The sequence below is a fragment of the Delphinapterus leucas genome, chromosome 6 (genome assembly GCF_059928025.1).
Source record: "Delphinapterus leucas isolate spDelLeu-1000000601 "Yukka" chromosome 6, BTC_Dleu_Yukka2, whole genome shotgun sequence".
In the NCBI taxonomy this organism is placed as follows: domain Eukaryota; kingdom Metazoa; phylum Chordata; class Mammalia; order Artiodactyla; family Monodontidae; genus Delphinapterus; species Delphinapterus leucas.
In genome coordinates, this window is record NC_143134.1 from 102,568,549 (window position 1) to 102,585,131 (window position 16,583).

General features: G+C 39.3%; 1 protein-coding gene across 1 annotated transcript in view; it reads right to left on the reverse strand.

The window, feature by feature from the left end:
* Positions 1-229: 229 nt before the first annotated feature.
* The window catches only part of LPAR1 (lysophosphatidic acid receptor 1), a 157,915-nt gene continuing 141,561 nt past the window's right edge, over positions 230-16,583 (reverse strand). Inside the window, exon 4 of the mRNA XM_089913578.1 lies at positions 230-3,344. Within this exon, the coding sequence (XP_089769704.1) occupies positions 3,043-3,344 (302 nt within the window). The 3' untranslated portion in view covers positions 230-3,042. The remainder of the gene's footprint in view (positions 3,345-16,583) is intronic.

Consider the following 16,583-nt stretch of genomic DNA (forward strand, 5'->3'; position numbering starts at 1 on the left):
GATCGAGGAGCATTTCTACGGTTTTTATCTAGCACAAGTCACACTCTGGGTTTAAGAAGAAGGGCTGGAAACAGTATCAAAATTCCATTTCAGAAGCTGAGAGACTAATGGAATAAATGAGAAAGATGACGAACAATGGAACCTAAAGCAACAGCTAACTGGGAAAGAGGATGGGAAAACTGATAAGACTCACTAATTGTATAACGTTAGCTGAGGTTTTGAGTCTAGGAAATTACGGTTTCACTAAAAAAAAAAAAAAAAAAAAAAACATGGTTAATTTGTGAAGAAGACTCCTGAGACATTTGATTTCTAACAATCTTACAACCACCTAAATTTAAAGGTTCAGTATTCTATTCCAAATACTCATTGAGACATTCATTTGAATAACCATTGTTATTTTTCCCGTCTTAGCAATATATCGAAAATACAATTAGCATATAACTGGAAGATACCTACCACTTTTATCCTGTTAGTCATTAAATCTAAAAACATAAAGACCACTGTAACTTTATAAACTCCTAGTGAGAGTTTTCTATAAAGTCATTGTAAAGTTTTTATAAAATCAGTTTTTCCAAAAGAAACTCACTCTAATAGTTATACTGCTGACAAGTGAAGTATTGTCCTAAGATGTTACCTCTCCTTTCATGCAACACAAACCACCACCTCTTGTACACTGGAAAGACTTATGACTCAGGTTGAAAAAAAAGCAGTTCTGAGCTGGGGAAGCATATGGTGGCTTCACCTGTGAGTTCAGAAGCCCTTGTGGCAGGAACAGAAAAGAGGTCAAAGAATGCAGGCACCATGCAGTGCAAGGATGACTCTCCAACAAAAGAAACAGCACTGACCAGAACCACACATTAGCAAACACTGATTGAGAATGATTTATTAAAGTCCAATTAGTATGTTTTTAAATTTCAAACAGTCCACATCTCCTTCAGAATAAATGCACGTGAGTAAAAGTCCAAGTTCATTTGGTTCCCTTCCACTATAAAATGCTCTGTATTTTGTGTAAAGTCTGTGCAAACACCTTTCTGCTAACCGGTTCCCCATATTCTTTCCAGTTTGGGCACTTGTTGAGTCTGCCCTCTGCTCAGATGGTGACCATGCACTGACCTCCTCCTTCCTAAATAACCATTCTTCTTCTGGACATCTCTCTCTCAAACATACTCCTGACTTTCCCACACCTGCTTTGTGACTGTGACTTTACTGGTTACTTATTACGACAAACTGGTGCAATAATTAGTTTACCCGGACAGTTGAACAGGTATCACCTAATATGGCGGCATCTGTGGGGGCGACCTTAGAGAATACACAGTATCCAGTCACATACCAACACGCTCAACCCATTTGCTACAGAAGCTATTTAATATGAAGATGATCCTTTATTCACTCGGCATGTTTGATTTCTCTGCATTGTCTTCAATTCTACACTAGAGTTGTGGCTACCGAGAGTTGGATCATCCATTGTTCAAATGAAATTTGGAATTGCTAGACATATTAAGTAGGGTATCCTGGCTATTTGTGGCAGTTGACTGTTTCTAGTCCATCTTGTTATATAAAAAAGTCACTCTCAACTAAAGTAACCACTGCATTTCCTTTGTAAAAAGGTAATTTAACTGCCTTTCCTCACAATTGCCACCTACATAGGGCAAAAGCAGGAAATCCCCTTTTATAAAAGGTAAGAGCATAAAAAGACATTTCACATTAAAAAAAAAAATCCTTCATGGGAATGCGTCCTAAGTAAATAATCAATTACATAGACAAAGTTTTATGTACATAAAATTTTTGCAACATTATTTATAATAGTGAAAATTAGACATAACCTAAGTAGTCAACAATACAGGAATGGTTAAATAAACTGAGTTGCATCCATTAAATGGAATATTATATAGCCATTAAAATTATGTTTTTGTAAAATTTTTAATGCCATAGGAAAATGTGGCAATTATGCAGTGGAAAAAACAAACTGGTTATAAAACTGTTTACAGTATGATCCCAATTATATAAAAAGGTATATAATATACATATAGGCATACACAGGGGAAAAGCTGTTAATGGTGGTTACTTCTGGGTTGTGATATTATCAGTATTTTTTCTGAATGTTTTATACATTTCTGTATTTTTCAAGTTTTCTACAATGACTATGTATTATAATACAGAAAAACACAGGTCATTAAAAAATTTCTCTGATGAACTAATAATTAGAATGTACTTGGATATTATAAATATGTGGGAACAATACCACTGTGCTCATCTCTATAACTTTTATAGAGTACAACATATTCTTCTGATAATAAACTTACATTCCCTGTTTGTTTTATACATGTTACAACACTTTAATAAAAAAGGTAATATTGTGATTAGATCATTGTTTGTTTCATAACCTAAACAAATACTGGCTTTGACATCTAGGTTTTTCTATTTCCTAGAAGATTTAAAATTAATACCCTTTTATCTTTTTAAGTACAGCATACTGCATACATACATTACATGCATGCTTTCTAGAAAAGTAATTCTAATTTACAGTTTTCCTACATAAGGAAAAAAATGGAGTTATGATCGTTTAAAAACAGTCTATAGTCTTATCCATCACAAGCATGCTGATAGGCATAAACATGTTTATTAAATGAAATGTATCCTTTAAAAAGAAAAACAGGGAAGCCTGTATGTAAATGAAGTTGTGGATTCAATTAGTCAGAATTGATTCTGACTTGCACCAAACCACACAAAATCTTTTGAAGACTAGTTAGTGTAGTGTAAATGGACACTCCAGAGTCTGTTTATGAATTCTATTGCAAGGTCTCCACTTTCTACTTTCAAAAGGAACGGGGAGTAGGATGAGGGATGTCCCATAAGCTAATTTTTCAATATACATCAAGTCTTGGTGGGTCTAGGAACAAATACTGCCATGGGTTAGTGTTTAAGCACACGAGTGTGTTTTTCCTCTCTCTCACACCTCACCCTGCCCGTGCCTTTGGGACGGGGGAGGATGATCATCCCTCAGCAGATGATGGCCGCGTCTCATCTTAGTTAGTTTCCTTTCTAAACCACGGAGTGGTCGTTGCTGTGAACTCCAGCCAGAATGGTGTGGTTGACGGAGGACGCTGAGCGGTCGGAGCCTTCCGTGGGGCCGCTGGTGTTCTCACTGCGCTGGCAGCAGAGGATCTGCCTGAAGGTGGCGCTCATCTCCTTGTCGCGGTAGGAGTAGATGATGGGGTTCATGGCAGAGTTGAACTCGGCAAGCAGAAGGAAAAACTTCTCATAGGCCAGAACGTCACACTGTGGGCAGCACACGTCAAGAAGTAACAAGACCAGTCCAGGAGTCCAGCAGATGATAAAGGCACCTGCGAGGACGGGGAGCGGGATCGGGAGGTTGAAAAAAAGAGAGAACAGAAAAATAGAATGATGAGGCGAGCAACCATGGGGTGACACGATTTCAGTTCAAGGTAAAAATACTGAGCTTCAAAGCCACCGGATCATCATTGGCAATAAAATGTTCATTTTCTGAAATAATCAGAAAAGGTTTTGACGATAAAATGAGCAATTGAATAAAATCTCATTAATTCAGACCTTACTAAAATTGGGTATTTCTGAGACACTGACGATGATTATTTTGAGCAAAACAGAGTTTGCTAAGCAATTACGGTATGAAATCGAGACATCCTGCAGTCAGGATACACACTTTGATGCTTATAAAAATACAGTTTTTGTTTGTTTGTTTGTTTTTTGCGGTACGCGGGCCTCTCACTGTTGTGGCCTCTCCCGTTGCGGAGCACAGGCTCCGGACGCGCAGGCTCAGCGGCCATGGCTCACGGGCCCAGCCGCTCCGCGGCATGTGGGATCTTCCCGGACCGGGGCACGAACCCGTGTCCCCTGCATCGGCAGGCGGACTCTCAACCACTGTGCCACCAGGGAAGCCCCAAAATACAGTTTTTAATAGTGTAAGACTGTTTTCAGGCAAAAGCACTGTGACAAACACCCTTTAACGTTTAGTTGAGGCACAGTTTCTGGATTAGGTTTGGGCTCAAATCCTTGCTCTGCTATTTAACAAACTGGGCGAACTTAGGCAAATTGCTTTCCTTTTTTAATTGACGTAGAGTTGATTTACAACGTTGTGTTAGTTTCAGGTTTACAGCACAGTGATCCAGTTTTGTGTATATGTGTGTGTGTGTGTGTGTAGATACACATATATATGTACTCTTTTTCAGATCCTTTTCCATTATAGGTTATTACGAGATCCTGAACACAATACCCTATGCTACGCCATAGGTCCTTGTGTTGGCAAATTAGTTTTTTACCTCAGTTTTCTCATCTGAGAAACAGAAATGATTCCATTTGCCTCATTTGGGGCGTGGCAGGAGTAAATGAGTGCCCAGAAAATAATCACCCAGTAAATCTTACCAGAAACAGCAGTAGCAATAATATTGTTATTATCTGCTCAGCGGCACGGGCCTGTTTGGAAATAGCAATTTCCAACAGTAAGATGCACATTTACTTTTATTTTAAGTCAACTATCACTTAAATGGTACTTTTCTATATGCTTTACAAACATTAACTCACTTAATCTGTACCACAACTGTAGGAGATAGAAACTATTATCTCATCACCCAGAGGAAGAAACTGAGAAACAGAAAAGTAAAATAACTTGCTCAACGCCACGGTCCTGGAAAGTGGCAGACCCGAGGCAAACCCCAGAGTTTCTGCTTTTAAAGGCTGGCTCCAGAGTCCATGCTCCAGAAAACACTATGTTATATTCCCACTTCTTAAATTAATAAAATTAAATCTTTTAAACCAAAATTTTATGCTCTAGATGTTTCCTATTTAAATTCTCTTGCTTCCCCAACTCTTCTAAATCATGAATATTTTACTGTAACTGTAAAGGGATGGAAATGCAAATTATGTTCTTAGTTCCAACTTATTTAGCTCCTGAAACCACTCACTTGGCTCCCAGGGGAAATGGAGGTTGTGAAACAGCATTAAAATCTACCACCGTATTACCCCAGGAATGAGCTGGGGATCCTTGGCTAAGAGAACGTGAACTGGTGGGCGCCATCATGTCCCATTACATCTTACTTGATGGGCCCCTTATGTGTAATTAGGCTACACAATGAGCAGACAGGGAGTAGGGATGATCCCAGAAGTGCATTTGAAGCTTTTGATTTAAATGGCACTGGCCTAGGTGAAGGCGGGCTTGGATTGGGGTCGTGAATTGGACTAGCCTCAAGGAATGAGTTTCACAAAATGTAAACAAACGAGATTTAGTCTCCAAACAGCCCAGTTTTGAATGTGAGCTTTCTTTTTTTGAAACTTTTCAGCAGGGAAATGAAAATAAAGCAAGGAGCAGAGTATCCCCATAAAGCTCTTTGTTCTAAACACGAATGTGTATTGGTTTTAAACTGCTGTTCGCTTTGAAGACTGGCCAAGGTGCTTCATTTTCTAATAAATACAATACCTTAGACTTTGCTTAGGGAGAAAAAAAAATATTTCAAAAATCAGGAGATAATAGCCAAGGAGCTATTTGAACTTCAAGTAAAAATGTTAATAAAGCATTCATTCCAAGTCCTTGAATTTCCTTGCTTGAAAATCACTCAGAAAGCTAAACATAAAGGAAAATCAAAGGAATGCCTCTTGAGTTTCAGAAATAATGCATTATTCATTGAGAAGCTGGGAAGGGAATTATTCTCAGGATGGAAAATGCTTGGATGGAAAATACATGGTCCCATTATTCCATTTACTTGGAAACTAAAAACATGCAGGCCCTTCATGAATGGGAGAGCATTCTTTCAAGTCTCCTTTCCCCTTTCTTTTATCAAAGCTCTAGTTGAGCTCAAATTCAGAGCTTGATTAGATACCAGCAACATGCATCTCAATAGATTTATTTTAAATAACACGATCTTCTTCTCCTTCCAGGCAGCAGAAGGGAAGACCCTTATTCTCATGGATTTGCTCAAGCTGTCTGACTTTGTTCAAAAGTGGCAGAATTCAAATACAGTCATTTGTTGTTTATAACTTCTTCTAATTTTTAAATTCAAAAAGAGCAAGATTTTTGCGATAAAACCCATGATGGTCTCAGGAACTAGCCCAATGGGCCTTATCAACCTTGCAAGGAGCCTAGATTAGAGACAGGAAGTGGGGACACCATAGCCTGACCAGGAGCTAATACACATGGGTGCTTCACTGAGGAACTCCCCTCCCTTCTTCTTCATTAAAAGGAAATGTTTTTAGTAGTACTATAATTAGGCCCAACCACACGGTCCCAACACTCTGTGTTTGGATCTTCGAGACCTGATTGAGTAATTTAAGAGACTCATAGTACAGGCCTCAAAAATCAACATCTAAAATCAATCATACAGAGCTTTTCCTTCTCCCTTCCCCTCTCTTTCACAGAGGTGCCGAGGATCAAACTGACCAAAAGCTGAAGGTGGACTACCTCAGTGGAAAATGGGCCGTGGAAAATTCCAAGGTGATTAGGCTTCTAAACAATCGTGATTGAACATTATGAGATCAACTTTGCTCAAATCACGGATTTACCACCAAGTTTCTAAAAACAAAAACTACAACCAAGCCCCTTTAGTAAAAAGGAGCCAGCCATAATCCAGTTGGGTCATAGAACTTGAGATGTGCATTGGGGACCCTTGATCTGTAACCTGTGGACAGATTACCAACATATAATCTGTAGAGACTCAAGTGCACACCTATAAGGCAGGTTGATAAGAATGAAAAGAACCTCCATCTCCACATCTGTAAAGTGGAGAAATAATAGCTCTCTGCCTACTCCATAGGGTGTGGCGAGGATCAAATTGAGATAGATATGACATGTAAAAGCCCTCTACACACTGCACATCTACCTGACTACACTACCTATTGCCATCATGGGAAGCATAATGTGTGTAGGCTGGTGTAGCAGTTCCAGGGCAGATTTCTTCCAGGGCAAAATGTGGAAGCATGTTTTGGACCATGAAGACCTGGCATTTCAAAAAGTTCTGAGATGACACCATCCTAATGCTAAGAGATTCCTAGGACTTGCAGTTGGATGTGACAAGAATAACAAGAAGGAAAAGAGAGGAACACAGAGAAGCATGGAAGCCCCAAATCATTTTGGAGTTTCTCATGGGTCAGCTCAGTACCTACCAAGATGATGAATAAGATAATGTGGTACTCAGTAGGGACAGTCCTTTAGGTAGTTTGTATATTTCTGGAACATTTCTGATGGACGAATCCCCACAGATCAAGGCATAAAACCAAGGATGGTATGCAATAGCATGAAAGAAAGAGGAAGCACAAGTAGTTTGTGGTTGCTTATTGTAAAGTCAGAAGCAGAAGTAGCAGAAGATAAGATGTTCAAGACCGTGAAGACCTTGTACATAGCCTGGCAAAGATATTTGAAAATTTTCCAGTCTAGCATTTATTCTCAGCCCCAGCCACATACTACAATGGCCTGCAGAACATATAAGAAATAATGACCTTCATCTATCCTTCCTCCCATGAGATTTTAACTTCATTGGCCTCATTGGCCAGAGTCTCATTTAATATACAACACTGTAAGAGAAGGGAAGAAGAAAATGATGTGGATAAAAATAAAGGCAAAACCATCAGATATTTCCAAATTCCAGAGGTGAAAGAAGAGCCTGAACACAAGCAGTGGCAATGGGAGAAGAGAGGTATGAAAGGATTGGAAAAGTATTTAGAAGATGGACTGCATGGAATGGATGAGAAAGATATGAGTCTAGAATGATTCCTAGATGTTCCATTTGGGTGACAGAAGGATGGTGCTACCTTCCACTGAAGGAAGAAATACAGGAGAAAGTATCAGTTGGTGTTTTCTCAGGGTAGGTGAAGAGAACACAGATGGTGCCCTAGGTTTTATTTATCTTCAGCCTGAGGTACCTGCATGACTTCAGATGGAGAGGCCTTAAAGACACCCTGATGGGCTCATGGCGATTTGAGTCCTTTAAGACTGTTTCTCAGTGGGCTGAACAAGAGTGGTTACATTTGGCATGATTTGCCAATATTGCAAGTAACATGGGGAGGAGAATAATCAAAATATATCTGTTGTTTGGAATAAATAGCAGAAGTCGCTCTTCCTCGAGCGAGCTTCAGTCCTTTCTTCTACATCTGTCAAACCAGTCTGTGAGAGCCCCGGTGCCCACGATGATGGAAGGAGAGATGCTGGAATGTGGACGCAAAAAGCAGTGAGGAAGGAGGCTGTTTTGGAAGAAGGGGTCACAGCTGCAGAGCAAGATCAGATTACCACACCTTCCCTGAAATCTACACACCCCCATCGGCTGAATAATGCTTACCATCTGGTCTCACAATTAGAGGCTTTTTTCTAGAGGGACTTTTTCCTAACTCGTTGAACTTTGCTTATATTTGGAACATAAGAACCAAAGTTAAAAAGAAAAAAATGTCTGACAGAGAAGACCTCAAGGGAGGGAGTCCAAGGTTTTTGATGGAAAAAACAGAAAGCACTTCCAGTCTGGTTGGCAAATTTGTGTTTTGACAAAAAAATCAGACATCTCACAGATCTAAAACGAGTCAAGGTAAATCCATCCTACACCGCTGCTGTGTCCGAGTTAACCTCTCCTTGGCCTCGCTCTTCTTGCTTCTACAATGAGGATCTCAGTCCTCCCTATGAAATCAATGTGTGTTAAACCATGTTAAGATGGGTCCCCGCCTCTCCTCTGCCCCCCTAAACATGTTTTCGGATTTCCACCCAGCTCTGTCTTGGAGTGAACTAACTAGAATAAGACTGGCTCACCAGAGCATTATTACCCACTAATATCTAAAGAACAATGCTACTCTAAATGCCTAACAAAGGTTTTTCTTATAAGCCCTTATCATTTTTAAGTAACAGATATATTTTAAACTTAAAAATAATATATAATTTATATATATGCATACATACATATATACACATACATATACTATATAAATGTATATATAACAAATATGTACGTGTGTTACATACCCATACACATTCAAAACAGTCACTGCGTCTTAGTGTCTTAAAAAAGACAAAAAAAAAAAAAGACAATGAGATTTATTTTCTTTCATACGAGACCCAACGAAAAAGGGATAATGTCACTTGCATATTCTTCACACAGGAGATAATTCACCATTCTCAGAACAATTAAATCTGTTTTGCCTCCTAAACATAGTGATTACAAAATTTTTCAAACCCAGATTTCCCTCCCTTATTTTAAAAATGATCAATCTTAAATCTCACAGAAAATCAGTGTTGTCAGCCACAGTTCAACACCGTCTAACTGAGAAAATGATACTAAACTTATTGCATGACTGTGGTCTAGCTGTTACCAAAGTGATTTGAATAATACTTATCCCTTAAAGGATAAATGAAACTCCCCCTGCCCAGAATCTTTCCTTAGAAAAAGTTCAACATAAACAGGGAATTTGTAATTGGTTTTACAACATATTTAATTTTTCAGCTATGAATTAGGATTCTCCCAAAATGGTACAAGTCTAAACGACTACTGAAATCTGGCTGAAAATACGCACAGAAGATAGCTGATGACAGAATCCTGTGGATTTTATTCTTTGCAGTTCATGAACTACTGGCTGTAGTAGTTCATGGATCGACAAGATATGTGTTACCCAGAAGACAAAATTCGAGGACGAAAAAACATAATGGAAATTTAATTTATAATTCATTATTTTACTAACAAAATGAGGGGAAAAATTAAAATTTAATCCAAAAGCATATTCAGAAATATCCTTGCAATCTAAAAATGTTTATTTAAAAAATATGTATGTGTTTATGTGTATATATATATATATATATATGGTTATATATATATATATATATATATATACTTAATGGCTGAAAGACACAGAAAGAAGAAGAGCAGAAACTGTAAATATGATAGTGCATTTGGAGACTGGCTATGTCTCTTACAGTTGCTAAATGCTCTGAATTGATGCTTATGAAGTACAGACTCTTGGCAGAGTAGGAGGGAGGCATAGTCTGTTCTACAGTAAGATAGCTGTGTGCCTAAGATATCTCTTGTTATCAGAAACTTGTATTAAAAAGTTCTTTTTAAGTGATAAAAATGATTATTCAATTGGGAAGTGGGTATTTAGGCTAAAGACTTCCAAATTCAAATCACAAACATATTTTTGTACGTGAATTTCAATCAGTTTAACTACACGTTCAGAGTGAAATATCGGTTGCTCAAAACTAAGACAAAATATCACAAAGCAAGTTCTAACACATAAATCCTGAATAAAAATCAATCAGTTCTAAAGCCATCAAAATAAACTGCATCAAGATCACTTCTCAGAATTTATCCTATATATTTACACATAATAAAATTATGTATGTGCCAGGAATTCTTTGCAGCATTGTTTATTTTTAAAAATTGGAAATAATCTAGGCAACCACAAGTAGAGAAGTAAAATAAATTAAGTTGATTCATAAAGTGGGATTCTATTCAACTTTCTAAAGTTCTCAAGAAATTCTATCCTTACCAAATGATCTCCAAGATACACTGCTAAGTAAGAAGAACAAGGTGTTAAAACATACACATAAAATGGTATCAATTATGCTTTAACAACAGAGACAAAAAAAATGTGTGCACATACAAACACAGATACCCTATAATAAGCTTCAGTTGAGGCTAACAGTCAATTAATTTTAAAAATGTTTAGAATACAAAATTATAAAAATGATACCTTCAATATTTTATTTGAATTTAAAATACCGATTTGTATTCATGTGCCAATCCTTTAACCTAGAACCAAGGCTTTATATTTGAATATGGGTCTGTTAACTGGAGTTCTGCATCACCTTCCAAGCAAAGCCACACCAATAAAGCATCACATACTAACTCCCTTCAAATTGGCTTCTTAAAAGTGGAGTCAGAACTTAAAATTCTTGGAAAGCAATTTGAGTACAAAAACCTTGCTGATTTTTTATGGTTTTCCCCACACTGACAGTTGTTCTCCCCAGCAAACTTAAAGCAGTTTCTTTTTGCAACTTGTCTTCATTGAATATTAACAAAGCCTTCCCCTTAGCTTTCTCAGAAACGTTTTCTCATTGCCCTCATTTTTATTAGATAACGTGATATTTACCTAGTTACATTATTGTTAGAATAACCTGGCACTTTAGGAGCAAAAACAATTGATTCTTGGTAACTGTCAGAGCTGAATGACCTGGTCTTAAGGCTATAGTCGACTAACCCTTTTTAAAAAATTCATCTAAATATATGAGTGTATACTGTATGTCAGGTACTATTCTAGGTACTGGGGATGCCACAGTGAACCAAACAGGAAAAACTATCTCCCCTCATGGAGCTTAGGTTCTAGGAAGGGTGTGAAAGAACTTTACTAACAAAATAAATCAGTAAAATATCTTTCAGAGGAGGACAGTATTTGGAGACTATGGGAGAGCAAGTGAGGAAGAAGCAGGGCAGCTAGAGGTTCACACAGTGATCCAGACAAGAGCTAAGGGTGGTTCTGAACATGAGAAGCTTGATGGTAAAGCTGATATGATTCGCTGATAGACTGAGTGCTAGGAAGAGGGAGAGGAGGGGAGGAAACCTGTAAGCGACTGAAGGAAAGGATTTAGCGATAAGGAGGTCACTTGAGGACAGTTCAGTGGGTCTTGAGAATGTAAGCCTCATTGTAGTAGATTCAAGAGTGAACAGGAGAGAAACTGGACCCTCCAAGTACAGACAAATCTTTTAGGCAGTTTTGCTGTGAAAGGAATAAGAGAAAAGTGGCTATGGGCATGAATTACTATGTTTTACAAAGTTTTTGTTAATAATCAAGTTGGTTAAGGGAAAGCTAAGAATAGGTATATACTCTGTATGTGTGTGTGTGTGCATCACATATCCCTCACATATATGTTCATATACATACAGATTTTTATTTTTAATTTTTATTATTATTATTTCTTTTTGCGGCACGCGGGCCTCTCACCACTGTGGCCTCTCCCGCCGTGGAGCACAGGCTCTGGACGCGCAGGCCCAGCAGCCATGGCTCACGGGCCCAGCCGCTCCGCGGCATGCGGGATCCTCCAGGACCGGGGCACGAACCCACGTCCCCTGCATCGGCAGGCGGACCCTCAATCACTGCGCCACCAGAGAAGCCCCACATACAGATTTTTAGATTGCTATACCAGAAATTGATTATTATCAATTATATCTAAACTGTATACTTTAAATATATGTAGCTTGTTATATGTCAATTATACTTTAATAAAGGCGGGAGGGGAAAAAGAGGGGGAGAGGGAGGCGGGGAGAGAGAGAGAGAAACTGAGATAAGAAAGATTGAATTAGCACCAAATCATCTTTAGTTTGTTTTTCCCATCTGTTGGTAAGAAGCATCTGTCTGGCCCTCTCAGAAGCATGCAGGGAGCTTAGTGGCTCAGACTGTGTGTGTGGGCAGGGAGAGGGGGCAGGGGCATGGTTGTCCAGCAATGTCCATGGCTGGGTGGTTGAGTCTTTCAATCCAAGAATGAAATGCTAGAAAGCTCTTTTGGCTTCAGAACTAAAGCTCATCTGCATTAAATATTATATTCTTATCTTAAAAGTACAGCTAACAGACTGGGGAAGATTTATAATCCTATTAATGACGGCATGAGTAGTAAATCCATGGACACACCGATATACTGTTGACAGAAGAGTCATCTGACAACCTTTTTGGAGGCAATTTGGCAATGTCTAAATTTAAAATGTTCTATCTAACAATTCCACCTGTAGAAATGCATCCCATCCAGAAATACTTGAAGCAGCATATACTATGAATACAGAATGCTTGATGAAGCAATATTTGTACTGGGGGAAAACTGTAAATCTAAACATTCGCTGACATTATATATAAGTGGAGTAGTAAGCAACCATCACACAGACTGACATTGCTCTACTGTACTGACCCACGTCAGAAGATACACAAATTGTATTAAGTCTGTAAGGTTACAATATTCCATTTGTTATAAAATTTCTATAGATATGCATATATACCTTACATGTATTACAAAAAAGTCTAGAAGAATACACACCAGATTGTTGACAGGAGTTACCACAAGGAGGCAGGGTGGCAGTATGGATTTTAAATTTTAATGTAAATATTTTTGTAATTTTGGGTTTTTTACAAAGAGCATGTTTCTCTTTAATAATTAAGGAAACAATTGACAATATTCAGGCATTATTCCCACAGGCACTCAAGAAGCTAGTTGGGGGCTTCCCTAGTGGCGCAGTGGTTGAGAGTCCGCCTGCCGATGCAGGGGACACGGGTTCGTGCCCCGGTCCGGGAGGATCCCACATGCCGCGGAGCAGCTGGGCCCGTGAGCCATGGCCGCTGAGCCTGCGCGTCCGGAGCCTGTGCTCCACAACGGGAGAGGCCACAACAGTGAGAGGCCCACATACCGCAAAAAAAAAAAAAAAAAAAAAAAAAAAGAAGCTACTTGGTGAGGAAGAGGATGGATTGAGGCTCCTTGCAGATAAAATTTCTTTTAACCTCCCAGGCTGCACAACTGGAGGATTTTAAGGGTCAGTATTCATATGATAGGAGAAAAGAGATAGGCCTGAGGTCACATACTGTTTCTTTCCCTTACTAGTTGTGTGACAATGGACAAGTTATTCAACGTCACTGAGCCTCAGTTTCCTTATCTGTCAAGTGGGGATACTATGTACTTTCAACATTGCTGCAAGGACAGAATGAGACACCCTGCAGGTAGAATATAAAGCATGAGGCCACCTAGTAGGCTCCCTCCATTTTTTCCCCTTTTGTTCTCCTTCAGGGAAAACTCAAGGAATAAATCTATAAGAAATATGGATATCCGGGGCAAACTGCTATTGGTTCTTCCAGCCCAGAGAGAGAGCAAACTGCAGGGCTGTGTTCTCTGGTACACTGCCACCTCAGCCACAAAGGGACCATCAGCCTGCTTTCCTTCGGTTTAAGAACCTTCTGAAAGTCCCCACAAGCATTTCTTGATGAGCTCTCAAATTCCAGGTCATCCCCTTTCTTCTTTCAGTTGGAAATAAAAGGAGTATTTTCTTTTCATTTCTTACTTTTAGAGCCTACCTCATATGAAAAAGGATTTGAGGTAAGAGACAAATTAATACAAAGTTTAAGTGATCCTTGATTTTCCTATGCTTCAGGCAGAGGGGAACAATTTCAAAGAGTAATGGGCCACCTTAGCCTGTTCTGCTGCTCTCGAGTTCTGGAAACAATGAAATCCTTCTGGCTTCGGAGAGCCTGGGAACACAGGAATGGAGACGCTGTACTCTGAGCCTGTTCAGAGCTGGCCAGCCAGTGGGGGGCCTCTGGGCAGCTTGCTCCAAGTTTCTCCGGGGTGGATGCTGCCGCCTGGCCACGCGACAGTGTGGGCCCCTCCACGAGGAGAGGCAGGACTGAGTCCCCCGCTCAAGGCCCAAGGCGGAGGCCAGATCTTCCTCCTAACTGTGAAGCTGGGTGAGGCTGTCTTGTTTTTAACGACAGGGCCTGAGCCAGATGAGATGTTCGAAAAAAACAGATAAGGCAGGGAAGGAACTTCTTCAGGGAGCGGACGCAGGCCTCACATTTCTGTTGCCCACATGGCTGAGTAGGGGATAGTGGGGACGGATCAGACCATGAAAGCACTGAGGGTGGGTGGTCAGCATTCGATGCCCTCCGGCCACCTCAGTAGGATTGGACCCCACCCTCCTGAAACAGCTGGGCTGCTGGGAAAGGGCCAGTGCTGAGAGAATTCCACCACACTCTAGTTTTGGCAAAAGGAGAAAAGAAAACAGATAAAACAAAAAATTTTCCTAAGAACAAATGAAGTCGAGAGGGGTTGCATGTTTGCTTTTGTAAGGAAAGGGAAGGGACGCTTTGGACCACCCCAGACATTTCTCTTGCTTTTCTCGTTACATTCACCCACCCACTTCATATACATTTCTTAATAAAAGACCTTAATCAGTTCGGGCTTACAGAGAGAAAAATCCTGTTAGGGAAGATATAAGCTGTGGCGATTCATCTGCCTACTTTTTGCTCCAAGCTGTCACTAAAATATCTGCTTCCGGTTTAGACTGGAGAGAGAAATGGACTTTCCTGATTTCATCCAGGGCTATGACGCCGACGTAGACCTTCAAGTCCAATTTGTAGAGTCTTGTTACCTCTTAAGGTTTTAAACTCTGCTGATACTTTTCAGGGCTCTAATTTTTCAAAATTACTACTGATGGTTTCCTTTTAATAAACCTTTATTTTTCAGACACCTCCTATTTCTTCCAGTCTTTTGTGGCTTTTGATTTTAACGATGTAAAGTTATAAAGTGCAATTACACTTTTTAAATGCATTTCTACAAGGTATCTTTTATAATGCCCAGTTGAACTTATCAGGGGCAACCCGCATATGGAACATACACAAGGCACCTCAAAGTGTGAAATGTAGTTGCTTAGTCTGACTACTGACCGTTTATTCTGCAGTTTGCACTTAAGTATTTGATTTTTTTAAAATTCCCCATTGTGCTCCAGGGTACAACATGGAAAGTAACCCAACACTTAAACTGGTAAGAAAAACAAAGCAAAGGATCAGCAAAAATAGGACCATTCCATCTTATTAGATGGAATAGTATAAGATTAGAAAGTTCCAATAAGATGGAACTATTATTATATAATACAAGTGAGGTTGCTTGATTAAAGACTTCTGAAGAGTGTACTACACATGAACATTTATCAAATAAATCATAAATGTAAGCATGGCTTAAAAGTTGGGGCTGAGGGTAACTTGTATACGGATGTGCAACGTTTTATTCAGGCAGAAGAAATTTTTTCCTGCATCCTGCCTTCCCACCCTCCAACCCCCTTAGCATATTCACAAAGCTCCAACAGATCAGAATTGCACACAGATCATACAGGGAGAAGCCTTTGTATCAGTGCTATCTCTTGCGTAACTTATAGACACCTGTGTTCTCCAAACGAGAGTATTCTCATCATACTTTCTTTGATGAGCATAAGACCTATGGTAGAAGAAAAAAAAAAGACAACTAGAAAGATAGGGAGAAAGGCAGCATAAGCAGCAAGAAAAAGAACTGGGTTTTGACTAAAATGAGCTCTTTAAAGTTTTTTTTAACTAAGCAGATACCCACACTACTCTTGTCAATGACTGTCATCTCTACAGCACTGTTGTCGAATTTTCATCATTTGGGGATTATTTCATAGAAGTTACATAAAGTTCACAATCATAGAAATTTTAGAGGAAGGAGGAAAACGTTTAATAGAAAAATGGGGGTTTCGAGAAATCCTACTAATAAAACTTGCAATCTTGCAAAAGTCATGTTCTCACCAGCCCTCAGATTGTATATATATATTTCAGGAGTTGAAAAGACTGGTGGTTCTTAATCATTTCTATGACATCAGCCCCTCTCAGAGTCCAATGAAAGGCAATGCTCTATCCTCAGGGGAAAAAAAAGTGTCCTAAAACAACTTTTTGGCTTACAATTCTAGGCAATCCACACCAAAATCTCTGGACCAAATTATTTTTTTGCAGTGCTAGTTGTGCTTTCAGGAATTTTAAGTCTGTTTGGCTTTGCCTAATAAGTTTGGAATTGCAGAACTCTAACAGAGAATTTACATAATTTGGCA